Genomic DNA, 20233 nt, shown 5'->3' on the forward strand with positions numbered 1-20233 from the left:
TTTTTTCTCTCTATTTGTTATTCAAACGTTATCAGTTTACATCTTGCGGTGTTTCTTCTACGATCGAGGTCCTCTGAATGTTAATGATATCTTATTTTGTCTAAAACGTTTCAGAATACAGGCACCGAAACATTGAAAAGTCTGATGACATTCAAACACTTAAAAAAAAAAAAAAAAAAAAAATACTTATTAACATGGATAGACGGAGCATCGTGTACAAGACATGTGGAGGACATTGGTTTTATACTACTATAGCATTACTACTACACATTCGACACTTCATGCACAATCAACGGTGTTTAAAGTATTCTTTATTTTCACATTGTTTCTCGATCTATATATAGCATTGTCTTCTTCTTCATTATAGAAACCAGTACATCTACTCGTCCGCAAGTGATGGAAGGAAAAGTAAATGACAAACAGAAAAAAACACTACCATCATATTCATTCAAAAAAACACGCGGAAAAGTAAAAGTTATAAGTTTTTACTAACCTATCAATGATGGTCGTCCCAAGCTGCATAATTTTCTGCTGCCTGACCTGGCTCGTTCCTCTTCCATCTCTTCACCTGTGAGAAGCACAAGTGTTCCGCCCATGGAATATATATACGAGGAAGAAAAGGATGAAAAGGCAGAGTGGCTTCACTCAGCCACACAAGCACAACTCTCTGATCAGCCATGGCTAAGCTACTGACGGTGGCGGCCTTGGTGGTCCTTATAGTCCTTTCTATCTCTCACGCCGAGGTTTGTATGTCCATCCAGCCACGAAAAAGCTTTGGACTCTCACAAGAACTAAAGAAAATAGTGGTATACTAGCCGTAGATGGAATAATAGTGATGTGACGATAGTAGTAGTAGTAGTAGTAGTAGTAGTAGGAGTGATATGAAAAGCTATTTAATTAGTGAGGCAATAAGCATATCAATGGTAGATGAATACTGAAAATAATGACGTGTGCCGGAGATCAGACATGCGCCATAAGAAATAAAGGATTCAATTGGGTAGACTAATTTAATTCCTAATAAAAAGAATGAAAGACTGGAGGTGCTGGTCAACTCTTGCATTAGGGAGGTGATGGAAATGAGATAAAGGAAGGAGAATTCTTTTGTCAGTAGCTAATGAACGGTATCGTAAAGAGAATGAAAGTAAGGTTTAAATTCCCTAAACAAATCAAGATATAAAGTAAGTTGAAATTCGTACAATTTTTATCCTCATGAAATGTTATCCTTTTGTCTTCCATCACAACAGGAAAACTACAACGGTGCCCCAAGCTGCAAAGATAAGGGGTGCGTGTACTGCTGCGCAAGAAAATACCGTAAATATTTGCGACCAGGTGACAGATGCCGCCCCATGTCCTGGCGGGGAAGTATGCTGCTTGCTTAGTAAGTTAAATGTTTTTTTTCTTTTTTTTCTGTCACGAATTTCTATGCTAAAAGTGATATAACGATTTTGCTACATTTTGTAACTGTAACTCGTACTTTAAAACGCTTTATAGACTTTCGTAGGGACTTTTTTTTTTTTGGCAATGCTCATCACTATATAGACTATTCAAAGTAAAGAAGAATCTAAATGTTTGAATCTTAACTAGTGACCGAAGCGTTTGTGTTTATATTTTACTATACCTTCGCTAGGTATATGAACTGATGATGTGTTTAATTGGTCATTAAGGTGGTGGAGCGTTCAGATTAAGTCGCAAAAATAAGAAGGCCAAGAAAAAGAATAAACGGAAAACACCGGGAAAAACTAAGGATGGATCTTTGAAAAGGAATAAGCAAAAGAATGTCAAGAATAAGAAGTCCAAAGTTAAAAAGAAGAAAAAGCGACATAACTCTAATAAAAAAGATGATGGGTCAATGAAAGGTGGAGAGAAAAAGAAGACCAGCAACAAGAAGAAAACAAAGGCGCAAGTGAAGAAAATCAAGAAGAATCAAGACGAAGGAAGTGTGGGCGTAGTGAAGGAAAATAAGCAAGGTAAGGGTTCAGTGGACGTTGGTGACTAGAAAAGCTGATATCATTGGGGCAAAAATATATGAGGTTACAATCTGCCTCTTACTGGCATCCAATATCAATTTCAGTAAGCTCAAAGCATAGACAATTCTTCTCTGCTAAAAAAATAGGATATATATTATCACAAACATTGCCCATCTTGATGTAATAAAACTGCAAAACAAGAAATTAAAAATAATGCGTGAGCAGAAATAATCATCCACTGCACTAGAATCTAAGCTAAAGTTAATATAGAAACAAATGAATAGATACAAATAAAACAAAGCTTCACTATAATCTAATGTTGAGCGGTTACTATTTCCAGCAAATGCAGATCAAAAGTTTAATCCCGTATGCGCTAGCACCTCAGCGTGTGCGGGAACCTGTATCCCTGAAACTGATAGGTGTTTCGGTAAGGAGATGAATACCTGCGGGCGTTGGTGTAAATGCTGTGTGCCTAAAGGTGGTGGTGGAGGTGGAGGTGGAGGTGGAGGCGGCGGCAGCAGTAAATGCAGAGGCAAATGTACGACGGGAAATGCACCAACAAGAAGAACTGCAGAAAGGGGACATGTACCGCCAAGAAGGACTGCAAAAGGGAAAAACTGGAAGAAGGGCCAAGGCTGCCGGGGTCCTTCGTGCGGCTGCTACGAAGAAGAAGAAGAAGAACCCCAGTAAGTACTTTGTGGAATTAATTGAAATTATTAGCTCGTCTGTATTCCAAGTGTTGTTCCATGATGTTTATCTGCAACTCTTGTTGTTATTGTTGTTGTTTTCCCAGTCTAGCAAGAAGGTTTGGGTATTTGCAACTGTTACTCCAAAGTGGATGTCCTTCCTAACCTCAGACCTTAGCCAGGATTGGAACCTGCCAGCCTAATATTCCCTCTGTCCTAAGCCTGCGTTGTATTGTATATTTGTTCTTATATTCAACTCACGATGCAGAATTCTTAATTGTTTACATAATCACAAAAACAGCGGAAATATTCTTGTAAACCGTAATAGTTTTCACCTCAACCTCATTATAGTGAAAATGAAGATGCTCAACCATTTGAGAATATGAAGATCTTTAAAATAATACAAACCAAGTCACTTTACATGTTATGAAGTAAATAACTGAGATTATAAATGAGCACTGTCCTGAAAAGCAAGGCTGTCTGATAAGTCTGAGGGAAGCTGTAGAAAGCTTAAGTTTATTTATTTATTTATTTATTTTTTTTTTTACGGTAAGGCCTATAGCGCCTGTAGTCATACTTGAAGAGTGTATGGGAAGCGCTGTTGAGCTTCCGCCCATTAGTGGCGCAGGCAATTTTATTTATAGTGGTACCCATATTAAGGCCCATATCACCACCCAAGCACATCTTGGGTGTAACCACTTAGAACCTGGGTATCATGGTGACATGTAGGTAAATTTAAACCACTCGACAAATGGCAAAGTGTTTTAAGGCTGTACGTGGTGGGATTCGAACCTACGCGTGGCCGTCTGCCCGCTCCCACGCTCACCACCTTATCCACTACGCCACTTGTGGATTTGCACAATTGAAAGTGTTGGGTTTTACAACTCTTTTTCCTTAACATGGTATTCATGAAAGTTTAATATAGTGCACAATACTTATACATACTGAGACATAACTGATGTCTTTCTTATACAGAGGAATGCAAGCAAATTAAGCCATGTTCTACAAAGAATGGATTCTGTAAAATGAAGTGTAATGAAGATGAAAAGCCCTTGAAAAAAAATAACCTGTGCAAGAAGACTTGCCGCTGCTGTGTTCTAAAGAAGAAAAACAAAAGAAATGCAAGAAGACGGACGCATGCAAGGAAGAAGGAGGAAAGTGCAAAAAGGTCAAGAGTTGTAACAGCAATGTAATGTCATACTCGTGTGATAAAGGTTGCGTGTGCTGCATTGAGGGTAAGTAATACCACTCTCTCGCGTTCTGCATCGACCTCAAGGCATTACTATATAGAAATCTACGTGTATACTGCTTTTGTATTTCGTATTCAAGACAAAACGCATGTTGTTTACATTTTCTGTATAAAGTGAAACAAACTCTTGAGAACTATATTATATTAGAATCTTGCTTTCCTACCCAACTCCTAGACTAGCCGAGAAATCACCAATGACTTCAGATGATGATTCTTGTTTCGGTTTCAGATAGAGATTGTGCCCAGCCCCTTGAATGTAGAAAAAATAATGGCGTCTGTATGAAGACCTGTAGCGGCGATGAGAGGGAACTGAAGGATTTGTGCTACACATACAACACAGGGCCGACCTGCAGGTGTTGTGCTCCCAAGTGCTCGCAAGACTCAGCCTGCACCCTGTGGGGAGGAGTTTGTGTGGATGGTCCCGAACAGTGTCCAACAGAATTTGGCACACACATGGTCTCTGAAGGCTGCACAGGATACAACTGTGTATGTTGCAAACCAGGTAAATGAATGGAACATGTTATCTCTCTCTCTCTCGTTCGTAGTAGTAGTAGTAGGAACAGTTTAGCGGTATAACCCACTACAGGAGTGGCAGATAGCTGCACGAGCGGTCGGAGGCGAATCGGAGGTTCAGCGTGTGTGGTACAGTGGAACCCTGCGTGCTTTGGGGTCCGAGGGGTCTCCAAGTGCACGGGTTCGAATCCTGTCCAGGGTCTGAGTATAGGTTGGGCTTCCTCACTCGGGGCAACGGTTTCCTAGCGGGTGGGCTTTAAGATAGGAGTTACCCTAAAAAAAAGTATCCCCTTTAGCCCATAAATTCCCGTGAAAAGCCCACATGGTATATATTAAAAAAAAAAAAAAAAAAAAAAAAAAACATCCGGGGCAGCCACACACACATTTGCTGATGCTTTACTCTTATTACCACTTGATACATTTCGCTACTGGGGGTTATTCACCACGGCATCCCACAGTACATTCACACACCACAATATCCCACTGACCTAAATTATTCTACCAGGAGACACCCAACATGGTGTACCTACTCCAACACTAGCTGGGTTTACCCAAGGAGGGTCAAATTGACCTCAACAATGAATAAATCCCTTAACCAAACACCTAATTCAGACCATAGGCATAGCACAATGAATTTTCTTCCCCACACTTCTTCCTCTCTGGTGAGAAGGCAGATTCCTACCTGGGTAGGATCTGAAAGCGTAAGTGGAGCTTCGGTTAGCTGTCTTGGATATAATGACATGAAATTTAGGTCTCCTCCACCTCAGCTGGCCACCTAGCCTCGGGGTCCACAATCTATGCGTGCGGGGTTTGAATCGGCAAATCTGCGAGGATTCAAAACGCTTTTGTAGTATTCTCTACTGCTTGGATCATTACAGTAGTAGTAGTAGTAGTAGTAGTAGTAGTAGTAGTAGTAGTAGTAGTAGTAGTAGTAGTAGTAGTAGTAGTAGCAGGTAATAGTAGTAGCAGTAATAGTAGTATTAGTATTAGCATTACTATTGTTATTGTTATTATTGTTATTATTATTATTATTATTTATTATTATTATTATTATTAGTATTAGTAGTAGTAGTAGTAGCACTAGAAGTAGTAGTATTTCGACTACTACTACTACTGCTACTACAACAACGTTTAATTAATTTGCATTGTTATTGTATCTCTATACTCGCTACTACACACACACACACACAAAAAAAAAAAAAAAAAAAAAAAAAAAAAAAAAAAAGGTAAGATATCACCAATGATTTCAACTAATAATAATTCTTGTCTCAGTTTCAGGTAGAGATTGCGCAGAGGCCGTCGAATGTAGTATTAAAAATGGCATCTGTAAGAAGACCTGTAGCGGCAATGAGAGGGAGCTGAAGGATTTGTGCCAGACAGACAACACAGGGTCCATCTGCAGGTGTTGTGCTCCCAAGTGCTCGCAAGACTCAGCCTGCACCCTGTGGGGAGGAATTTGTGTGGATGGTCCCGAACAGTGCCCAACGGAATATGGCACACACATTGTCACTGAAGGCTGCACAGGATACAAATGTGTATGTTGCAAACCAGGTAAGTGAATGGAACATGTTATCTCTCTCTCTCTCTCTCTCTCTCTCTCTCTCTCTTCTACTACAACTACTACTACTACTTGTAGTAGTAGTAGGGAGGCAGTGGCCTAGTGGATAAGATGGTGAGTGTGGGATCGGGCAGATGTCCACATATAGGTTCGAATCCCACCACATACCACCTTGATACTCCGCCATTTGTCGAGTGGTTTAAAGTTACCTACATGTCACCATGATACCCAGGTTCTAGGTGGTTATACCAAAGACGCGCTTTGGTGGTGATATGGGTAACACTATAGATAAATTTGCCTGCGCCACTAATGGGTGGAAGCTGAACAGCGCTTCCAATACTCTTCAAGTAAAACCTTCAGGCACTATAGGCCTCAACATAAAAAAAAACTACTACTACTAATTTGCATTGTTATTTTTCCTTTCTCAGTCACTACCACACAAAAACCCATGACTACTGATAGTCCTGGCGGTCCTAGTGACTCTACCTCTCGCGATCCTGGTCCTAGCGGCTCTACCTCTGGTGGTCCTGGTCCTGGAGGTAGTACCTCTGGTGGTCCTGGTCCTGGAGGTAGTACCTCTGGGGGTCCTGGTCCTGGAGGTAGTACCTCTGGGGGTCCTGGTCCTGGAGGTAGTACCTCTGGTGGTCCTGGTCCTGGAGGTAGTACCTCTGGTGGTCCTGGTCCTGGAGGTAGTACCTCTGGTGGTCCTGGTCCTGGAGGTAGTACCTCTGGTGGTCCTGGTCCTGGAGATAGTACCTCTGGTGGTCCCGGTCCTGGAGATAGTACCTCTGGAGGTCCTGGTCCTGGCGACTCTACCTCTGGTGGTCCCGGTCCTGGAGACAGTACCTCTGGCGGTCCTGGTCCTGGCGACTCTACCTCTGGCGGTCCTGGTCCTGGTGACTCTACCTCTGGCGGTCCTGGTCCTGGTGACTCTACCTCTGGCGGTCCTGGTCCTGGTGACTCTACATCGGGCGGTCCTGGAGACAGTACCTCTGGCGATCCTGAAGACAGTACTTCTGGCAATCCTGAAGACAGTACCTCTGGCAGTCCTGACGACAGTAGCTCTAATGATACTGATGATTCTAGCATGGCTTCGGATAGTTCTGATAGTACTGATAGTATGACTAAAGGTTAAGTCTATCACTGCATTGAAACACTTTTATCCTTCACTCTTGAACATTCTGTATGGGATTGGCCACCCTGACCTTTGACAATGCACTATATTTTATGAACATCACTGATACAAGACCAATTCCTTTGTTCTCTATTCGATAGTCACTGTCCTGTCATGTAGGAGTCTGTGTTGAAGCATATTATGAATTGCCTGTTGCTCGAGGATTGAGTGAAACAGAGACAGTGCTTGAATCAAAATAAATATTCATTAGTATTATTATCATTATTATATTTTCCATCCTGCCTTACTTTAAGAACCCATATGTTTATTTGTGCAATTTCATGAAATATTTTAATTTATTCATCTCAATAATACGTTATGAACAAGCCTTCTGGTATTATTTTGTTATCAATTAATGATTAACTCTTAAATGGGCAAATTCAATCACAGATAAAAGTTGGGAAAGGTAAAATCAGCTGCAGGGTTACATAGGTTCTGTCAGTGGTGCTTTGGTTTCGAACAGGAGTAGCAAGAGGCCGTCCTTCCAGCGCCAGCAGCTAAGCTAATGCTTCAAAGGAGCAGCAGCAGCAGCAGCAGGATCTGCCGCAAAGGATGAATGTTCCAATTTTTGTCCTTGTTTAATCATGGAAAACTCCCTTCTCCCATACATAATGTTTTCTTCTTGCTTCTTTCTTCTCGAATTATACTGATATTGATACTGGTAAACAGAACGTAACCCTGAGTGTGAGGCAAATTCTGAATCCTGAGACAGGGTGACTTTGTACAGCGTGACTGTCCCTCCAAACGATCGAAGAGGCCTGCTTACTGTTCCTGTTCTGCTTGTGGCACATAGCTCACCCGTGGGGATGTAAAAAATGTGATAGACGCCAAAACCATGCGTTTGGGTGTTTGCTGGTAATATTTTATCACGTAATGGTAATGAAAATTACATCACTTGGCTTCTGAATTCCATAATTTAGACATTTTTAATGTTAGGTTGTCACATTATTATTTTCCAATATCAAACATTTTACTCTCAAAATAAATAAATTTGGCAGTATAAAATGCCAGTTGTAATATCCTCCCATCTCCTTTATTGTACTTTTTTTTTTTTCAACAATAAACTTATCAAATCAAAGGTGTAGTTGTAGTAGTACGTGCCACATGGCATTGCAGTGCCAAAAGATCTCCCGTCTCCAATGTGTTCGGGGCTGTCTGGGCCTGGCTATCCCCAACTATCCAGGCATTATGAGTGCATATAACACAACAGCCGTCAGCCAAGAACTACACAACAGCCGTCAGCCAAGAACTACCGCGTGGAGGCTTGGCAGCCTCTTGCACCTTCCCTTATTTCCTTATGATCTCATGTTCTTATAATCTATTATTTATCACATATTCAAGACTTTCGAGTACCTTCGCCTTTCCAGACGACATATTATTACCATGAACTTTTGCTTTTATAAATGGAAGTGGGTTATTTGGCACAACAGCGTAATATAATTGGTCTACTCTACTACATTTTACTTCACAAGTTAACACAGCGCACTTCTCTGCGGCTTATCCCCTTTGTTTCCCTCGTTTATTATAAATTGGAAACAAAATACTACCCACATTACGTTTACGTTAGAATATTGCACGTGACTAGAGAATACTTGAAAGGTCGGCTGTAAGAACCTTATAAGGAGAGAGAGAGAGAGAGAGAGAGAGAGAGAGAGAGAGAGAGAGAGAGAGAGAGAGAGAGAGAGAGAGAGAGCTGTGTGAATGGAAAGGCAGATTCAATGTTACCCTTGGGAAGAAGCTCAGGGATGAATAATATCTTAATCCTGGCAAGGAGAGCATCACCAATGATATCCTCAATGCCCTCCTGGAGGTAAAGGTAGACAATCCTGTCATAGATTTATTTAACATGTCTCTCACCGCAGGCAAGCTTCCCCACTCCTGGAAAAATCATTATCATCCCAATCCCCAAAGGTGATAGCACCTTTTGCCCCATCTTTCTCTCACCAGCTGTCTGTGGAAGATGATGGAACGGGTAATATTGAACAGGCTTATATATAAGGTGAGCCATGTACTCTCTGGCAATATACATGATTTCCTAAAAGGTCATTCTACAAGTCATTGTTGAGTGCCTTATAGATAAGGATGCTACCTGCAGAGCTTTCGTTGATCTCAAGGGTGCCTTCGACAGGACCAACAAAAATGTTATTATGGAGCAACTCATTCTCAAAGGTGTCAAAGGTATATTATTAGGATTGATCAGGGACTATTTGTACAATAGAACACCACAGGTTTGCTTTCAAGGTGCAGTTTCCTCTGATGAAGTCTTTGAGTTTGGAACACCACAGGGTGGAGTCCTTAGTCCAATACTTTTCAATGTCTTAATGGACAAAATTGTGTGTCGTTCCTTCCCACAGAGCACCCAGATCTTCACCTATGCTGATGACATACTCCTCCAATGCCCCATTCCTAGGATTCTCCAGTTAGCTTTGTCACAACTGGCAGCGTTGTGTGTCCAGATGGGACTTTTGATTAATGAATGTAAAACAAAATTTCAAGCTAAAGGGAAGGTCTCTCGATTGCCCACTGTAAATAATGTTCCCATTCCTAAAGTTCATGTCCACTATGCTCGAGACCTCTGTCTGCCATGGCTAGCACCACTTCGGTTGCTAGAAAACAGGGGCCCAAGGGCTGGCATTCCAGTCCTAAGGATGTTCTACATATCTGTTGTATGGTCCCTCATTGACTATGCAGCCCCTGTTTTAATACAGTTTAGTGCCACCCAGCCCTGTCCCCTGGAGCTTGTTCAGAATGAAGCCATAAGGATAATTTTGGGATGCCCCAGGACTGTGCGGATTTTTTTTTTAATTTTTTTTTTTTACGTAGGGAAGAAGGCCAGCCAAGGGCAAAAAAAAAGAAAGTTAGAAAAAAGCCCACTTGAGCGCTGGCTCTCCAAAGAGTAAAAAAGTGCAAAACCGTCCGCCAGAATTAGGGGAGCAAATGCCTCGATTGAGATCCTCAGAGCTGAAATGCACCTGCTGAGTATTATGTGTAGGATACAGGAAATTACATGTGGTGCATTTGGTCGGATGCTATGCACGTGCTCTGATTCTCTCTTAAGGAATCACTGATCCCCCTGTATCATGAATCTTGGACTCCTACGACTCCATACCTCAGGAAGATCTTAGGAGTACTGGCAAGTGTAGGAGTAGCCAAGGCCTGTATTAATGTTGTTATGTCACTGCTCCAACCCGTTTGGAACCCTCAGTGTCAGTGTTGACATTCACTCACTGCATCAGCTGAAGAGGGACTGGCTCCCTCATGTGCTGCAAGACATGTTTATGACCAAATTGTCCAAGTACCCTCATGTTCAGGCTATTCATGTTTATTAAGATGGGTTAGTCAATGGCAGCAGGTCTGGATGTGGGCTGTTCATCCGTGACTACATCTATGGCCAATCACTACACTGACACTAAGGTTTCCAGGTGGGTCCTTGCACACATGTTTTCCACTAGAGCTGAACTGTATGCTGTTCTGGAGGCACTCCATATTGTGGCGTCTCTCCATAAGAATGTTTATTTCTTTGTTGACAGTCAGGCTACATTGTATGCTTTAGTTAATAAATGTCTTTATCTCACCCACGGCGTAGAAGGTCCTGGTGCCATGGTCCATTTCATCTGGATACCCTCTCATGTGCCCTTCAAGATGACACAGTGGACCCTGACACTGAATACACTCTGGGCTATGTCGAGAGTATTATTTAGGACTTTGTACATAGTAGCATTAGTGATCAGTTGGAGGTTTGTTGCCATAGAGGCAGTGGCACTAGTCTTCACTATGCATGTGTCTCCCAGAGCTGTGCTTACACCTAAGGGAGACAAACTGCTTCACATGACAGGGTAGCAATGCTTCTCAGATTAGGCTATAGTAAATACTTTTGGGAAGTCAGTGCTTCTCCTGGTGAATGGTGTGTGCTATATGCTACACCAAGGGGACAGACTCTGCATTATTATGCCACAAAATGTCTTCATTGCTAAATTTAGGCTGCAGAGTCAACATGACTTGTATACCCTCATTGACCATCTTCTAGACTCAGCCACTCTGAGGGATATAGGCTAATCAAGGAATATCCTATGTTTGCTCCCACACTGTAGAATATTTATGCAATAAGGTGTGCAATATCTGTACTTATTTATTTACTTATTCTTGTAATGTATTCTGTATTTTCATATTTTGATACCCTACCCTTTAGTCTTTGTCTAGGGGGTGGGTGGCAAGGTCCATCCTCTTCCTTTGTTGTATTTAATTAAAGCAGCAATAAATGTATCACTCATCAGTCAATCAAATTTAGTTAATGGATACAAAATGTCTACCTAGGTAGACATCCTTGAAAATTTTATAAACATGATTTACTTCTTTGAGGGAAATAAAGTCAAGTTATGAACACATAAATGTAAGCAAGGTGTGATTCCTACCTAAATGAATTATTGATACATGCATGGATCAATCCAGTAGCCTGTGTAATACTTGGGTCTTGGAGTTAAGATAGGGCAAAAGAAGTACAGATTGTGTATTGGTCATAGGTGAGTGGCATAAAATAATTCATGAAAAGATGGATCATGGAAAGGAAACATACTTAAATAAAACTAAAGGGAAAACAGCAAAGAACACAAAATGAAATAGTGCAAAGAACCTTCAACCCTCCCTCATATCTTGTATTCCCTCTGCTTGTTTGCTACTCTCAACACTAGCCGGGTAATCCACATCTTGTAAGAGTAGAATCCAAGAAAATTATTGGTTACAGACTGTAATTGACTTACAAAAGGCAACAGGTCCTGGTAGATAGTGTGTCTCATGAAGCAGTGGTGGTGGGCTGATGGTTAGTGCCTTGATAGACACTGCCTCTCTACTTCTGGAAAACATTTAAATTTTTTCAAGTTCGAAACTGGAAATTTCATTTTAAATTCTTGCAATAGAAGTATTTCTTTTAATATTACAAACTGTTATATATATATATATATATATATATATATATATATATATATATATATATATATATATATATATATATGGCGTAGTGGATAAGGTGGTGAGCGTGGGATCGGGCAGACATCCATGCGTAGGTTCGAATCCCACCACGTACAGTCTTAATTACTTTGCTATTTGTCGAGTGGGTTTAAAGTTACCTACATGTCACCATGATACCCAGGTTCTAGGTGGTTACACCCAAGATGAGCTTTGGGGGTGATATGGGCCTTAATATGGGTACCACTATAAATAAAATCGCATATAGACGCAACATCTAGCTTTGGAAAGATGAAAATAAGTAGGAGGAACAGAAAAGGGGTTACTGTCAGTTGCCTCAGACACATCTGTTTCAGTGAGGAAAAGATGAAGTTTAGTATAGGAGACGAGGTGTTATACAGCTTGAAAATTATATTCAAGATTGCAAAAGTTACAGTTAATGAAGAAAAAGTTTGGGGAGGTGTCAAGATATTTATGGTTGATATCCAAAGAGCAGTCCAACCTGGGGATATTAATTTCATGGTCACTTGTAATATGTTGATAATATTTGGGTTGGCTTTTTTTTTTTCTCTCTATTTGTTATTCAAACGTTATCAGTTTACATCTTGCGGTGTTTCTTCTACGATCGAGGTCCTCTGAATGTTAATGATATCTTATTTTGTCTAAAACGTTTCAGAATACAGGCACCGAAACATTGAAAAGTCTGATGACATTCAAACACTTAAAAAAAAAAAAAAAAAAATACTTATTAACATGGATAGACGGAGCATCGTGTACAAGACATGTGGAGGACATTGGTTTTATACTACTATAGCATTACTACTACACATTCGACACTTCATGCACAATCAACGGTGTTTAAAGTATTCTTTATTTTCACATTGTTTCTCGATCTATATATAGCATTGTCTTCTTCTTCATTATAGAAACCAGTACATCTACTCGTCCGCAAGTGATGGAAGGAAAAGTAAATGACAAACAGAAAAAAACACTACCATCATATTCATTCAAAAACACGCGGAAAAGTAAAAGTTATAAGTTTTTCTAACCTATCAATGATGGTCGTCCCAAGCTGCATAATTTTCTGCTGCCTGACCTGGCTCGTTCCTCTTCCATCTCTTCACCTGTGAGAAGCACAAGTGTTCCGCCCATGGAATATATATACGAGGAAGAAAAGGATGAAAAGGCAGAGTGGCTTCACTCAGCCACACAAGCACAACTCTCTGATCAGCCATGGCTAAGCTACTGACGGTGGCGGCCTTGGTGGTCCTTATAGTCCTTTCTATCTCTCACGCCGAGGTTTGTATGTCCATCCAGCCACGAAAAAGCTTTGGACTCTCACAAGAACTAAAGAAAATAGTGGTATACTAGCCGTAGATGGAATAATAGTGATGTGACGATAGTAGTAGTAGTAGTAGTAGTAGTAGTAGTGATATGAAAAGCTATTTAATTAGTGAGGCAATAAGCATATCAATGGTAGATGAATACTGAAAATAATGACGTGTGCCGGAGATCAGACATGCGCCATAAGAAATAAAGGATTCAATTGGGTAGACTAATTTAATTCCTAATAAAAAGAATGAAAGACTGGAGGTGCTGGTCAACTCTTGCATTAGGGAGGTGATGGAAATGAGATAAAGGAAGGAGAATTCTTTTGTCAGTAGCTAATGAACGGTATCGTAAAGAGAATGAAAGTAAGGTTTAAATTCCCTAAACAAATCAAGATATAAAGTAAGTTGAAATTCGTACAATTTTTATCCTCATGAAATGTTATCCTTTTGTCTTCCATCACAACAGGAAAACTACAACGGTGCCCCAAGCTGCAAAGATAAGGGGGGTGCGTGTACTGCTGCGCAAGAAAATACCGTAAATATTTGCGACCAGGTGACAGATGCCGCCCCATGTCCTGGCGGGGAAGTATGCTGCTTGCTTAGTAAGTTAAATGTTTTTTTTTTCTTTTTTTTTTCTGTCACGAATTTCTATGCTAAAAGTGATATAACGATTTTGCTACATTTTGTAACTGTAACTCGTACTTTAAAACGCTTTATAGACTTTCGTAGGGACTTTTTTTTTTTTGGCAATGCTCATCACTATATAGACTATTCAAAGTAAAGAAGAATCTAAATGTTTGAATCTTAACTAGTGACCGAAGCGTTTGTGTTTATATTTTACTATACCTTCGCTAGGTATATGAACTGATGATGTGTTTAATTGGTCATTAAGGTGGTGGAGCGTTCAGATTAAGTCGCAAAATAAGAAGGCCAAGAAAAAGAATAAACGGAAAACACCGGGAAAAACTAAGGATGGATCTTTGAAAAGGAATAAGCAAAAGAATGTCAAGAATAAGAAGTCCAAAGTTAAAAAGAAGAAAAAGCGACATAACTCTAATAAAAAAGATGATGGGTCAATGAAAGGTGGAGAGAAAAAGAAGACCAGCAACAAGAAGAAAACAAAGGCGCAAGTGAAGAAAATCAAGAAGAATCAAGACGAAGGAAGTGTGGGCGTAGTGAAGGAAAATAAGCAAGGTAAGGGTTCAGTGGACGTTGGTGACTAGAAAAGCTGATATCATTGGGGCAAAAATATATGAGGTTACAATCTGCCTCTTACTGGCATCCAATATCAATTTCAGTAAGCTCAAAGCATAGACAATTCTTCTCTGCTAAAAAAATAGGATATATATTATCACAAACATTGCCCATCTTGATGTAATAAAACTGCAAAACAAGAAATTAAAAAATAATGCGTGAGCAGAAATAATCATCCACTGCACTAGAATCTAAGCTAAAGTTAATATAGAAACAAATGAATAGATACAAATAAAACAAAGCTTCACTATAATCTAATGTTGAGCGGTTACTATTTCCAGCAAATGCAGATCAAAAGTTTAATCCCGTATGCGCTAGCACCTCAGCGTGTGCGGGAACCTGTATCCCTGAAACTGATAGGTGTTTCGGTAAGGAGATGAATACCTGCGGGCGTTGGTGTAAATGCTGTGTGCCTAAAGGTGGTGGTGGAGGTGGAGGTGGAGGTGGAGGCGGCGGCAGCAGTAAATGCAGAGGCAAATGTACGACGGGGAAATGCACCAACAAGAAGAACTGCAGAAAGGGGACATGTACCGCCAAGAAGGACTGCAAAAAGGGGAAAAACTGGAAGAAGGGCCAAGGCTGCCGGGGTCCTTCGTGCGGCTGCTGTACGAAGAAGAAGAAGAAGAACCCCAGTAAGTACTTTGTGGAATTAATTGAAATTATTAGCTCGTCTGTATTCCAAGTGTTGTTCCATGATGTTTATCTGCAACTCTTGTTGTTATTGTTGTTGTTTTCCCAGTCTAGCAAGAAGGTTTGGGTATTTGCAACTGTTACTCCAAAGTGGATGTCCTTCCTAACCTCAGACCTTAGCCAGGATTGGAACCTGCCAGCCTAATATTCCCTCTGTCCTAAGCCTGCGTTGTATTGTATATTTGTTCTTATATTCAACTCACGATGCAGAATTCTTAATTGTTTACATAATCACAAAAACAGCGGAAATATTCTTGTAAACCGTAATAGTTTTCACCTCAACCTCATTATAGTGAAAATGAAGATGCTCAACCATTTGAGAATATGAAGATCTTTAAAAATAATACAAACCAAGTCACTTTACATGTTATGAAGTAAATAACTGAGATTATAAATGAGCACTGTCCTGAAAAGCAAGGCTGTCTGATAAGTCTGAGGGAAGCTGTAGAAAGCTTAAGTTTATTTATTTATTTATTTATTTTTTTTTTTTACGGTAAGGCCTATAGCGCCTGTAGTCATACTTGAAGAGTGTATGGGAAGCGCTGTTGAGCTTCCGCCCATTAGTGGTGCAGGCAATTTTATTTATAGTGGTACCCATATTAAGGCCCATATCACCACCCAAGCACATCTTGGGTGTAACCACTTAGAACCTGGGTATCATGGTGACATGTAGGTAAATTTAAACCACTCGACAAATGGCAAAGTGTTTTAAGGCTGTACGTGGTGGGATTCGAACCTACGCGTGGCCGTCTGCCCGATCCCACGCTCACCACCTTATCCACTACGCCACTTGTGGATTTGCACAATTGAAAGTGTTGGGTTTTACAACTCTTTTTCCTTAACATGGTATTCATAAAAGTTTAATATAGTGCACAATACTTATACATACTGAGACATAACTGATGTCTTTCTTATACAGAGGAATGCAAGCAAATTAAGCAATGTTCTACAAAGAATGGATTCTGTAAAATGAAGTGTAATGAAGATGAAAAGCCCTTGAAAAAAAATAACCTGTGCAAGAAGACTTGCCGCTGCTGTGTTCTAAAGAAGAAAAACAAAAAGAAATGCAAGAAGACGGACGCATGCAAGGAAGAAGGAGGAAAGTGCAAAAGGTCAAGAGTTGTAACAGCAATGTAATGTCATACTCGTGTGATAAAGGTTGCGTGTGCTGCATTGAGGGTAAGTAATACCACTCTCTCGCGTTCTGCATCGACCTCAAGGCATTACTATATAGAAATCTACGTGTATACTGCTTTTGTATTTCGTATTCAAGACAAAACGCATGTTGTTTACATTTTCTGTATAAAGTGAAACAAACTCTTGAGAACTATATTATATTAGAATCTTGCTTTCCTACCCAACTCCTAGACTAGCCGAGAAATCACCAATGACTTCAGATGATGATTCTTGTTTCGGTTTCAGATAGAGATTGTGCCCAGCCCCTTGAATGTAGAAAAAATAATGGCGTCTGTATGAAGACCTGTAGCGGCGATGAGAGGGAACTGAAGGATTTGTGCTACACATACAACACAGGGCCGACCTGCAGGTGTTGTGCTCCCAAGTGCTCGCAAGACTCAGCCTGCACCCTGTGGGGAGGAGTTTGTGTGGATGGTCCCGAACAGTGTCCAACAGAATTTGGCACACACATGGTCTCTGAAGGCTGCACAGGATACAACTGTGTATGTTGCAAACCAGGTAAATGAATGGAACATGTTATCTCTCTCTCTCTCGTTCGTAGTAGTAGTAGTAGGAACAGTTTAGCGGTATAACCCACTACAGGAGTGGCAGATAGCTGCACGAGCGGTCGGAGGCGAATCGGAGGTTCAGCGTGTGTGGTACAGTGGAACCCTGCGTGCTTTGGGGTCCGAGGGGTCTCCAAGTGCACGGGTTCGAATCCTGTCCAGGGTCTGAGTATAGGTTGGGCTTCCTCACTCGGGGCAACGGTTTCCTAGCGGGTGGGCTTTAAGATAGGAGTTACCAAAAAAAGTATCCCCTTTAGCCCATAAATTCCCGTGAAAAGCCCACATGGTATATATTAAAAAAAAAAAAAAAAAAAACATCCGGGGCAGCCACACACACATTTGCTGATGCTTTACTCTTATTACCACTTGATACATTTCGCTACTGGGGGTTATTCACCACGGCATCCCACAGTACATTCACACACCACAATATCCCACTGACCTAAATTATTCTACCAGGAGACACCCAACATGGTGTACCTACTCCAACACTAGCTGGGTTTACCCAAGGAGGGTCAAATTGACCTCAACAATGAATAAATCCCTTAACCAAACACCTAATTCAGACCATAGGCATAGCACAATGAATTTTCTTCCCCACACTTCTTCCTCTCTGGTGAGAAGGCAGATTCCTACCTGGGTAGGATCTGAAAGCGTAAGTGGAGCTTCGGTTAGCTGTCTTGGATATAATGACATGAAATTTAGGTCTCCTCCACCTCAGCTGGCCACCTAGCCTCGGGGTCCACAATCTATGCGTGCGGGGTTTGAATCGGCAAATCTGCGAGCGATTCAAAACGCTTTTGTAGTATTCTCTACTGCTTGGATCATTACAGTAGTAGTAGTAGTAGTAGTAGTAGTAGTAGTAGTAGTAGTAGTAGTAGTAGTAGTAGTAGCAGGTAATAGTAGTAGCAGTAATAGTAGTACTAGTATTAGCATTACTATTGTTATTGTTATTATTGTTATTATTATTATTATTATAATTATTATTATTATTATTATTATTAGTAGTAGTAGTAGTAGTAGCACTAGAAGTAGTAGTATTTCGACTACTACTACTACTGCTACTACAACAACGTTTAATTAATTTGCATTGTTATTGTATCTCTCTATACTCGCTACTACACACACACACACAAAAAAAAAAAAAAAAAAAAAAAAAAAAAAAAAAAAGGTAAGATTTCAACTAATAATAATTCTTGTCTCAGTTTCAGGTAGAGATTGCGCAGAGGCCGTCGAATGTAGTATTAAAAATGGCATCTGTAAGAAGACCTGTAGCGGCAATGAGAGGGAGCTGAAGGATTTGTGCCAGACAGACAACACAGGGTCCATCTGCAGGTGTTGTGCTCCCAAGTGCTCGCAAGACTCAGCCTGCACCCTGTGGGGAGGAATTTGTGTGGATGGTCCCGAACAGTGCCCAACGGAATATGGCACACACATTGTCACTGAAGGCTGCACAGGATACAAATGTGTATGTTGCAAACCAGGTAAGTGAATGGAACATGTTATCTCTCTCTCTCTCTCTCTCTCTCTCTCTCTCTCTCTCTCTCTCTCTCTCTCTCTTCTACTACAACTACTACTACTACTTGTAGTAGTAGTAGGGAGGCAGTGGCCTAGTGGATAAGATGGTGAGTGTGGGATCGGGCAGATGTCCACATATAGGTTCGAATCCCACCACATACCACCTTGATACTCCGCCATTTGTCGAGTGGTTTAAAGTTACCTACATGTCACCATGATACCCAGGTTCTAGGTGGTTATACCAAAGACGCGCTTTGGTGGTGATATGGGTAACACTATAGATAAATTTGCCTGCGCCACTAATGGGTGGAAGCTGAACAGCGCTTCCAATACTCTTCAAGTAAAACCTTCAGGCACTATAGGCCTCAACATAAAAAAAAACTACTACTACTAATTTGCATTGTTATTTTCCTTTCTCAGTCACTACCACACAAAAACCCATGACTACTGATAGTCCTGGCGGTCCTAGTGACTCTACCTCTCGCGATCCTGGTCCTAGCGGCTCTACCTCTGGTGGTCCTGGTCCTGGAGGTAGTACCTCTGGTGGTCCTGGTCCTGGAGGTAGTACCTCTGGGGGTCCTGGTCCTGGAGGTAGTACCTCTGGGGGTCCTGGTCCTGGAGGTAGTACCTCTGGTGGTCCTGGTCCTGGAGGTAGTACCTCTGGTGGTCCTGGTCCTGGAGGTAGTACCTCTGGTGGTCCTGGTCCTGGAGGTAGTACCTCTGGTGGTCCTGGTCCTGGAGATAGTACCTCTGGTGGTCCCGGTCCTGGAGATAGTACCTCTGGAGGTCCTGGTCCTGGCGACTCTACCTCTGGTGGTCCCGGTCCTGGAGACAGTACCTCTGGCGGTCCTGGTCCTGGCGACTCTACCTCTGGCGGTCCTGGTCCTGGTGACTCTACCTCTGGCGGTCCTGGTCCTGGTGACTCTACCTCTGGCGGTCCTGGTCCTGGTGACTCTACATCGGGCGGTCCTGGAGACAGTACCTCTGGCGATCCTGAAGACAGTACTTCTGGCAATCCTGAAGACAGTACCTCTGGCAGTCCTGACGACAGTAGCTCTAATGATACTGATGATTCTAGCATGGCTTCGGATAGTTCTGATAGTACTGATAGTATGACTAAAGGTTAAGTCTATCACTGCATTGAAACACTTTTATCCTTCACTCTTGAACATTCTGTATGGGATTGGCCACCCTGACCTTTGACAATGCACTATATTTTATGAACATCACTGATACAAGACCAATTCCTTTGTTCTCTATTCGATAGTCACTGTCCTGTCATGTAGGAGTCTGTGTTGAAGCATATTATGAATTGCCTGTTGCTCGAGGATTGAGTGAAACAGAGACAGTGCTTGAATCAAAATAAATATTCATTAGTATTATTATCATTATTATATTTTCCATCCTGCCTTACTTTAAGAACCCATATGTTTATTTGTGCAATTTCATGAAATATTTTAATTTATTCATCTCAATAATACGTTATGAACAAGCCTTCTGGTATTATTTTGTTATCAATTAATGATTAACTCTTCAATGGGCAAATTCAATCACAGATAAAAGTTGGGAAAGGTAAAATCAGCTGCAGG

At 41.2% G+C, this 20233-nt stretch overlaps 2 protein-coding genes and 1 long non-coding RNA gene across 3 annotated transcripts; all 3 read left to right on the top strand.

The window, feature by feature from the left end:
• Nucleotides 1-728: 728 nt before the first annotated feature.
• On the top strand, nucleotides 729-2510 carry LOC123509897. The gene is made up of 4 exons (XR_006676318.1): nucleotides 729-743; nucleotides 1245-1378; nucleotides 1665-1967; nucleotides 2308-2510. It is a non-coding gene; the product is annotated as an uncharacterized LOC123509897 (long non-coding RNA).
• A 68-nt stretch (nucleotides 2511-2578) lies between these two features.
• Nucleotides 2579-7364, top strand: LOC123509898 (protein SPT2 homolog). The gene is made up of 5 exons (XM_045264506.1): nucleotides 2579-2653; nucleotides 3629-3888; nucleotides 4132-4404; nucleotides 5688-5966; nucleotides 6402-7364. The coding sequence occupies exons 2-5, from the start codon at nucleotides 3846-3848 to the stop codon at nucleotides 7106-7108; spliced, it is 1302 nt and encodes a 433-aa protein (XP_045120441.1). The 5' UTR covers nucleotides 2579-2653; nucleotides 3629-3845; the 3' UTR covers nucleotides 7109-7364.
• Nucleotides 7365-13290: 5926 nt separating this feature from the next.
• On the top strand, nucleotides 13291-20027 carry LOC123509899 (mucin-19-like). Its single transcript, XM_045264507.1, has 8 exons — nucleotides 13291-13408; nucleotides 13907-14042; nucleotides 14333-14634; nucleotides 14976-15326; nucleotides 16304-16563; nucleotides 16807-17079; nucleotides 18332-18610; nucleotides 19065-20027. Exons 5-8 carry the CDS (start codon nucleotides 16449-16451, stop codon nucleotides 19769-19771), a joined length of 1374 nt encoding a protein of 457 aa, XP_045120442.1. The 5' UTR covers nucleotides 13291-13408; nucleotides 13907-14042; nucleotides 14333-14634; nucleotides 14976-15326; nucleotides 16304-16448; the 3' UTR covers nucleotides 19772-20027.
• Nucleotides 20028-20233: the final 206 nt, after the last annotated feature.

This window comes from Portunus trituberculatus, chromosome 27 (assembly GCF_017591435.1).
Source record: "Portunus trituberculatus isolate SZX2019 chromosome 27, ASM1759143v1, whole genome shotgun sequence".
In the NCBI taxonomy this organism is placed as follows: domain Eukaryota; kingdom Metazoa; phylum Arthropoda; class Malacostraca; order Decapoda; family Portunidae; genus Portunus; species Portunus trituberculatus.

Coding starts and splice junctions, on each gene's coding strand:
- LOC123509898 (XM_045264506.1), top strand. CDS start 3,846: ATGTCATACTCGTGTGATAAAGGTTGCGTGTGCTGCATTGAGG. Junction 3,889..4,131: donor TTGCGTGTGCTGCATTGAGG/GTAAGTAATACC, acceptor TTTCGGTTTCAG/ATAGAGATTGTGCCCAGCCC. Junction 4,405..5,687: donor CTGTGTATGTTGCAAACCAG/GTAAATGAATGG, acceptor TTCTTGTCTCAG/TTTCAGGTAGAGATTGCGCA.
- LOC123509899 (XM_045264507.1), top strand. CDS start 16,449: ATGCAAGAAGACGGACGCATGCAAGGAAGAAGGAGGAAAGTGCAAAAG. Junction 16,564..16,806: donor TTGCGTGTGCTGCATTGAGG/GTAAGTAATACC, acceptor TTTCGGTTTCAG/ATAGAGATTGTGCCCAGCCC. Junction 18,611..19,064: donor ATGTGTATGTTGCAAACCAG/GTAAGTGAATGG, acceptor TTCCTTTCTCAG/TCACTACCACACAAAAACCC.